Source organism: Vanessa atalanta, chromosome 2 (genome assembly GCF_905147765.1).
Source record: "Vanessa atalanta chromosome 2, ilVanAtal1.2, whole genome shotgun sequence".
NCBI classification, from domain to species: Eukaryota; Metazoa; Arthropoda; class Insecta; order Lepidoptera; family Nymphalidae; genus Vanessa; species Vanessa atalanta.
The window spans coordinates 14633958-14642568 of record NC_061872.1 but is presented as its reverse complement, the minus strand read 5'-3'; the positions used below and the strand labels follow the sequence as shown (position 1 = coordinate 14642568).

General features: G+C 62.2%; 1 protein-coding gene across 1 annotated transcript; it reads right to left on the bottom strand.

Annotated features, from left to right (window-relative positions):
• Positions 1-2368: 2368 nt before the first annotated feature.
• Positions 2369-5383, bottom strand: LOC125069718. The gene is made up of 2 exons (XM_047679276.1): positions 5030-5383; positions 2369-2479 (listed from the first exon to the last, which is right to left on the bottom strand). Exons 1-2 carry the CDS (start codon positions 5381-5383, stop codon positions 2369-2371), a joined length of 465 nt encoding a protein of 154 aa, XP_047535232.1.
• Positions 5384-8611: the final 3228 nt, after the last annotated feature.

Sequence of the window (8611 nt, the reverse complement as noted above, 5' to 3'; positions counted from 1 at the left end):
GCATTGAAGTCCCCCGCGACTAACACCGGGTTGGGCGATGCCTGCCCGACCAGAGCCCCGACCTCAACGAGTAGCTGTTCAAACTCCGCGAGACTCCGGTTGGGCGAGGCGTAAACGCCCACGATCGCCACACCCCCGACTGCAGCGACTACGAACCCTCTGCCCCTGGCTACCCCTTCGATAGCAGGGGAACCAGCGACGGCAGGGGCGACGATCGCCACCACTCCCTCGTGGTCGGACACCCAGTCGTCCCGTAAATGAACGACATAGGGCTCCGAGACCACCGCCACGTCGATTTGCCACTCTGCCATGCTTTGGACTAGCAGGTCCTGGGCCCTGGCAGAGTGGTTGATGTTCGCCTGGAGACAGCGCCGGGCCATTATTGGGCGGTCTCCATAGGCTCCTCCACAGTCCTCTGGGACGCGGTGACGGGCCCTTTCGCCACCGCTCCTCCCTTCTTTGAGGCGAGACGAGTTTTGCTGCCCTGGCACGCCTTGCTACCGACGGCATGTGCCGCAGGCTTACCGGCCGCTGAGCACACGATACAATTGGCTTCAGCGGCGGTACACTCTCTGGCCCTGTGATCGGGAAGGCCGCAGCGGAAGCACAGACGGCTGCGGTCGACACCCCTATCACATTTGGCCCCCATGTGGCCCCCCTCCAAGCACCTGAAGCAGCGCAGCGGCCTCGGCTCGAGCAGTCTCACTCGTGCCGAGACCCACCCCACCTTGACGCGGCCCACCTCCAGCACTCTTTTTGCCGCCGCCACCGGGCAGCTCATCCAGAGGGAGCCGGAGCCGCCGGAGCGCCGGGCAATAACACCCGGTTTTATTGCTCCAGCGGAACAACCCCCCTCTTCGGCGACCGCAGACACCACCTCCACCGCAGTCACCGAGTCGTCCAGGTCCAAGATTCTCAACTCGACACACTTAGTCGGTCTATGGACCTGGACCGCGTCCGAGCTGAGGACCTCGCGGAGCTTGACCGCCAGGGCATCCGCCGCCTTCTCCGCGTCGTTGGTACCCGGCGGGACCTCCAGCATCCGTGCCCCCGTTGCCGTCGTGCGGAAGCGCACAGAGGTGAGGCCTACCTCGCCGAGCTTAATTCGGCTTTTGGCCTCGGCGAGAACATCCTCATACCTCACCCCTTTCTCCTCGGCACCGGGCTTCAGGGTGATGGTGATCACCGCGGTGCGAGGAGAGCGAAGTTTCCTTCCGGGACGCCTTTCTTTCGACTTCTTTTCCGGCGCCTTAGGCTTCTTGGGCGGCTTATTCGGCTGTTGACGAACAACAGCCGCCCAAGATGCTCCGGAGCCGCCTGGCTTCGGCGCTGGTGGAGGAGCGGTCTTCTTGGCCGCAGCCGCTGCCGCCTCCTTGGCAGCCATGCTAGGGCGTTTCGTCTTCTTTTTGGCTTTTTGTCAGCCTTCTCTACTACTTTGGCAGTGGGCGGCTCGACTGGTGCCGACACCCTTGCTGTATTGCTGCTAGCTGCAGCTTCTGCCTCCTTGCGGTCTGCAGCTAGCGGAGGCCGCAACCGAGGCTCCGGAAGGAGGCGGCGCTCGATGCCCTCCATCCGGGCGTTCAGCATGTTGCCGAACTGCTCTCGGCTGGACCGCAGCGCCTCCTCCATGATGCGCTTGAGACCTTCCTCGTTGTTATCCTGCGGTTTTCGGCGCATCTCGGCCACCTCTCTGCGCAGTTCGGCCAACTGGCCCGAAAGCTGTGCGTTAGCAGCTTCCAGGCGGGCCACCTCCTCTGACATGGTCAGAGCTCTAAGTTCCGCTACCGCACCTTTGATGGTGTCAGCGGCAGTCTTCAGAGCCCTGACGAAAGTACCCTTCAGGTTGCCCGACTTGTCGGCAACCTGGAGCACCACGTCTAACGCCTGCTGGACTGTCGTGTCCAAAGCGGCGGACGTCTTCGGTGCGTCCTCGGCATGCTCATCTGTCTGTCGGTTCGCTCTGCGGGCCGCTCTCTCTTCCAGCGCCAACTTGGCCGTTTCGTTGTATACGGCCAACGCGTCCTCCGTTTGGAAGCGATCCGTCTTCGCCTTCGACTTCGCTTCGCGGAGCTCTTCCTGCGACTTCCTATGCCCACGTATCTTCCATGGGTGGGCGGACGGCCTCGCCCCCTCTTAGTGGCGGGTTTTAGCCACCTGCTCACTGAGGATTCCGAATTATCACCCAGCTGCACGCTCGCGTCGCTCTCAGAGCCAGAGCAGCTTTCCTCAGCGTGAGTCCGCTTCGCACCCTTCTGCCTCTTCTGTGTCATCTCCTTGGGTGTGTCATCTCCCGACTCCACCGTCATCATGCTGCAGACCGACGAGTCCGACTCGGAGAGTCGCACAGGCCGGGCAGCTAGTCCTTCATTCAAGCCAAGGTCGTTGGTTTCAGCGCGCGCCATCGGGCGCCCACCTCCACCGCCATATCAACAGTCATACGACTCGACACGCTGTCGGTATCCGACAGCGCGCCCATCCTCTCCAGTCGTACCACAGGTATTTTTTTGGTATAATCGGTGTCCGTTATGCTCGCGGTATGGTCGTCGTGACAAATCGATCGTGCGACTTTGTCCCCCTCATATTTCGATATGGGACTGCCCGATCCGTGAAGCGAATCGGGGAGGGATTGGCACCCTCCTGAGGAATAATTTTTTTTAGTAGCACTCATTTTAAAGATTTTTTTGCCGGGGCTGCCGGCAGGAAGAAGGAAGGATAGGAGGAGGAAGGAATAAGGATGTGGAAGGGTGGGAAAGGAAACGCAGTCGGGACCGAAATACCCTTCGGCCATGCATCCCATCGCGCTGCGAGGCCACTTGGGATTCGGGGTGATTTTTTATCGAGGTTTTCTTCCTCAAACCAACAAAAGAAATTTACAAATTTATATACACCTACCTAATTAAGAAATAATCAAAATAAACATGAAATATGTATAAAAACTACGACTATATATTTACAGATATACAACACCCTCATTTGCCACGAGGCCGCGCACACAGTCCACTCTGGTGATCAGAGAAGGACCGGGGGCGACCCGTGGCCTAACCGCCGCGTCAGTCTTAGCCGTGGCCGGCGAGTAAACTCGAGCCGGCCCCGTTGCCCAGGGTACGCCACGAGGAGGCGACTGACATGTACCCCAACCTAACCTAACCTAACCTAACCTAACCTAACCTAACCTAACCTAACCTAACCTAACCTAACCTAACCTAACCTAACCTAACCTTTTTTTTTTTTTTTTTTGTTTAACGAGGAGGAAATGCATTTACGCATGCCGCCCGGTCGGGGGACCGGGACGGGTATGTGGGACTCAACCGGGAACTAATGCCCCGTGCCAGGGCACGCTAGTGCTAATGCCCTGTCCTACCCACTAAAACCATCCTCGGGTTTCCACCATGCCGCCGAGTGGTGAGGCCACGGGATCGCCAAGGGCATGCAACCGCGACCCCACCAGCGGCAGCCGCCCTAAGGCGGCTGAATATTCATGGAAAGCGCGCCTAGTGCGCGCCTTCCCCCTCATCCTCCACGTAAGAATGTAGCGAACTCCCCCGAGTTCGCCACTGGAGGCTGGGCGTCAACGAAGCTGACGCCCTGCGGCGGATAAGATGGTAGGCTCCGCCGCTGACCGCCGGTGTAAAACACCTGGGAGGCTCGAGTAGCGAGCCCTCCCACTCCCTCCTAGCCAACGAGGCCACTCACATGGTCCGCCCTGACGCCGATCAGGGACGTACCAGGAGCAGCCCCGCGGCATCCCTCCCGCCAGTCTTAGCCGTGGCCGACGAGCAAGCTCAAGCCGGCCCCGTTGCCCAGGGTACACCACGAGGAGGTGACTGACATGTACCCCAACCTAACCTAACCTAACCTAACCTAACCTAACCTAACCTAACCTAACCTAACCTAACCTAACCTAACCTAACCTAACCTAACCTAACCTAACCTAACCTAACCTAACCTAACCTAACCTAACCTAACCTAACCTAACCTAACCTAACCTAACCTAACCTAACCTAACCTAACCTAACCTAACCTAACCTAACCTAACCTAACCTAACCTAACCTAACCTAACCTAACCTAACCTAACCTAACCTAACCTAACCTAACCTAACCTAACCTAACCTAACCTAACCTAACCTAACCTAACCTTTTTTTTTTTTTTTTTTTTTTTTCTCGCTGGAAAAACGCGTTACGCGCTTCCCCCACGTGATGGAAGGTGGGGGGGTGTGTGGGACTCCCCGGAGCCCTGGACGCCGAGTGCGCCCAGGTACGCCGGGTTTACCCACTAAAAAACCAGCGGTACCCTCTCCGTCTTTCGGCGGGCGCCACGGGATCGCTTGCGCATGCTACCGTGACGCCCTGACGGTCGGCCCGCCTATGCGGGCCTCCAACACCTAGAGGGGGTTCTCGGGGTACTGAGACCCCCCCTAGTCCCTGCGACGCCTATTGAGGCGGGGGGAGAAGGTGCGCGTAGCGCTTCTTCCTCCTCCCCGGTCGTCTTCGGCGGAGCGGGTCTGCAGCGGCATCCTCTTCCCGCTCCCGCTCCGCGGCTTCCTTCTGCGACATCACGCTTTCGCAGAAGGAGCGCATCTCCGACCAACACGTCTCACTACCGAGCATTTCGTTGACGATGCTCGGCAGCGAGAGGTCTCCGCCCATAGTCGCCGCAAGGGTGGGCCTCTGGGGCCCCCACGCAGCACACTCACTCAGGGTGTGGTGCGCCGTGTCGACTGGCGCACCACACTCGTGGCAGGAGGGTGACACCTCCCGCCGCGCTATCCCGTGCAGGTACTTACCGAAGCATCCGTGCCCGGTAAGTACCTGCGTCATCCTGAAGGTGAGTGTGCCCTTCTTCCTCTCGACCCAGCGACTCAAGTGGGGCCGGATCGCCTCCACTGTCGCCAGGCCCGCCGTGGGTGACCCCAGATCCTCCTGCCATCGGGCGATCAGGGCTCGCTGGGCTAGAGCCCTGATCCGCCCGACCTCCGCCGACCCTGGACGGTCGCCGCGGTTCCTCGCCTCGACCCGGAACCGGTACACTTCCGCGAGCACCTCCGCCTGGAGCTCCCAGGGCGGATCGCCCGCGAGAAGTGTCGCCGCAGCCCACGACACCGTACGGTACCCTCTGATGCCTCTCACCGCTATGACCCTCTGCGGCTTACGCAGCAGGGCCCGGTTGTCAGCGGTGAGGGCGTCGACCCAGATCGGGGCACCGTACAGCGCCATCGACCTCACTACACCGGAATATAGACGCCGGCATAGCGATCCCGGCCCCCCCACATTCGGAAGGAGGCGGCCGAGAGCGGCGGCGGCGTTGATGAGCCTCGGGCCGAGATGGACAAAATGCTGCCCGAAGCTCCATCGACCGTCCAGGATGAGGCCCAGATACTTCATCTGGGCCTGCACCTTGATCACCGTCCCCCGGACGGTGATACTCGCCCCTCGTGGGGGTCCTTGCCGTGGACCGTGGAACAGGAGGGCCCCCGTTTTGGATATGGAGACCCTCAAGCCCAGCATTCCCATACGGTCCACGGTGAGAGCCGTTCCGACCTCGGCGAGGCGTGCCGCCTCCCGAAAGTCCCGCCCAGTCGCCGTGACGAGAGTGTCGTCAGCGTAGCACAACACCCCCATCCCGGGAAGGACGGGAGCTCGCAGGAGCCAGTCGAAACCGACGTTCCACAGGATTGGGCCGAGAACCGACCCCTGTGGAACGCCGCAGCCTACCCGACGCCGGACCAGCCTCCCATCGACCCCCGCCCAGAGGACCTCCCTGTCCTGGAGGTACGCCTCCAGCAGCCTCCTGAGATAGGTCGGCACCCCATGGTATCGGAGTGCCTCCCGTATCGTCTCGAAAGGGAGACTGTTGAAGGCGTTCGCCACGTCGAGCGAAACCGCCAGGACGACTTGCCCCCGGGCCACCGCTTCCGTCGTCCGAGTCTTCAGGGCGTCCAGGGCGTCGACCGTCGACCGGCCCGCCCTGAACCCGTACTGAGCCTCTGAGAGACCCGGACCGACCTCCTCGAGGTGCTGAACGAGACGGGCTGCGAGGACCTTCTCGAAGAGTTTGCCCGTCTCGTTCAGCAGCACTATTGGCCTGTATGCCGAAGGGGAATCCATCGGCCGACCTTCCTTCGGCAACAGGACCAACTTTCCTTCCTTCCAAGGCTTCGGAAACTGCCCGCTGCACAGGCACTCGTCGAACAGCTCCCGAAGCCTTGCACCCAGGAATTCCAGGGCGTCGCACAGAACACGCCCTGGAACCCCGTCCGGACCCGGCGCCGTGTTCTTGGCCCTCAAGCGGCCGAGGGCCATCTCCATCTCCCGCTCCGTGATCAGTGGTGGAGCCACTGCGTCTTCGATCACGGAGCGGGGGGCCATCTGCGGAGGGACATGCTCGCCTGGATGGGGAAAGAGTTCCCCGACCAGGCGCAGGAGGAGTTCCGGCGGCAGCGTCTCAGTGACGGGGGCGCCTTGAGTGCGGAACTTTCCGCGTACGCCGCGGTACGGGCGCCCCCACGGGTCTCGATTGAGACCCGCCAGAAGCTCCTCCCTGGCCTTCTCCTTGGCCTTGCTTATCGCCAGCTGCAGATCTTTTTTCAACTGGCGATAAGCGTCCAGCATCCGTCCCTCCAGGTCCGTGTCGAGGCCGTTGCGCCTTCGACAGCGGACGTAGGCCCTCCGCGCCCGGCAGCACGTCGCCCGAAGGTCGGCGATTTCGGGCGACCACCAATAGACGTGCCGGCGCGGAACCCTGCGCCGGGTCCGAGGCATGGCCGCATCGCAGACCTCCTTGAGCGAACTGCGCATGCGGCCCGCCAGCTCCTCTGCGCTGGCGCCCTCCGTCCTCCCCGCGGAACCCCACCGCTGCACGATGGCGGCCTCCTTGACCAGCTCTCGATCGACCTGGCCGAGAGACCACCTCGGCAGCGTAGTCGGCACCCTCTGGGGTTCCGCCGGCCTGCTAGAGGTGGAGATCTCGAATCGGATGTACCGGTGATCCGATAGAGTCTCCACCTCCTCCTTCACTCTCCAGTCGACCACTCTGCGTGCAACGACAGGGGTGGCGAACGAAACGTCCACCACGGAACCCCCCTGATGTCGCACGCAGGTGTGAACCTGCCCCCTGTTTAGAAGGGACAGGTCGGAGAGCAGGGCCCACACCTGGACGGCCCTCCCTCGCGGATTCGTGGCGGGGTTGCCCCAGGCACGCGACTTTGCGTTTAAGTCGCCGAGAACCAGTATCGGTTTCGGCGACTGCCTGGCCACCGCAGCTCTGACTAAGCCGAGGTAAGTCTCGAACTCAGCCAGGCTGCGATTAGGGGAGAAGTACGTACCGACGACGACGTACTCCCCCCACCCCACCACTACGTAGCCCGAGCCCCTCTCGATGAGTGAGAGGGGGGGGCCCGTTCCGCTCCTCGTGAGAACCGCCACGGTGTCGTCCGAGTCCCCCAGCCAGTGAGGTAGGGGAGGGACGAAGTAGGGCTCGCAGGCCACCGCCAGGTCTACCTGCCACTCCGCCATGGACTGCAGCAGAAGGTCCTGCGCTCCGGCGGAGTGGTTCACGTTCGATTGTAGGAAGCTCAGGTGTGCTGGCATACTTGATTCTTCTGAGCTTCCTCCGTAGCCTGGCGGCTTTCCTCGCGCGGGGCGGTCCTGGTTCCTTGGACCGCTTTACCCTTCGTGATGGGGGGGTTGCAATCCCTGGCCCCCATCAGGTGCCCCGAAGGCTTGCCGGCCTCTGCGCAGACCGCGCAGCGCATCTTGGCCGTGCATTCCGCTGACTTGTGGCCGTCCGAGCCACAGCGGTAGCACAGGCCTCCCCTCTCCGCCTTCGACGGGCAGAGCGCCCGTGTATGGCCAAGGCCCATACACTTGTAGCAGCGCATAGGGCGCTGCTCCACGACGGCCACCTTGGCCGAGCTCCACCCGACGAGGAGGCGACCGGCAGCGGCCAGCTTCTTCGCTGCCGTGAGGGGGCAGGTGACGCGGACCATCCCCATATAGCCGGGTCCGCGCTGCATCACTCCGCACTTCACCGCCTCGGAGGAGCAGTCACCGGCGTGCGCGATCGCCGCGGCCAGTTTCTCCAAGGTGACGGAGTCGTCGAGCCCCGTCACCTTCAGGTCGGCCTTCTTGACCGGGCGCACTACGTCAGCGACCCCGTCGAGAACTGTGCGGAGCTTCGCCGCCAACCTATCGGCCTGCTCCGCTTGGGCTTTCGGCAGCTCGAGAGCCCTGGCTCCGGTCGCCGTGCGTCGCACCTTCAGCCCACCGCTGATTCCTAGGTCCTGGAGCTTGACACTTTGCTCCGCTCTCTCCAGGACCTGCGCGTAGGTGACGCCCTTTCCTACTGCTTCCGGCTGCAACGTGAGAACGATTGCAGCCGAGCGAGGGGTGGCCAGCTTCGATTTGGCTGGCTGGGGCGTTTTCGGCAGCGTCTTAGCGTCGGAAGAGGTGGTCTTGCTCCCCTTCCTGCCCTTCTTCACCACCGTGGACCAGGACGTCTCCTGGTTCGGTGGTGTTTGGGACGTCGCCGGTGCCGGTGCGCTCGGTAGGCAAGCGGTGGGCTTGGTCTGAGCAGCCAGAGCAGCCGCCTTCCTAGGCTTGGCTGGGGCTCCC

Bases quoted from the DNA above. Each gene is read 5' to 3' on its own strand.
- LOC125069718 (XM_047679276.1), bottom strand. From the start codon at position 5,383: ATGAAGTATCTGGGCCTCATCCTGGACGGTCGATGGAGCTTCGGGCAG. The intron at 2,480-5,029 runs GTGTACCGGTTC...GTACGACTGGAG, and splicing joins AGGCGGAGGTGCTCGCGGAA to AGGATGGGCGCGCTGTCGGA.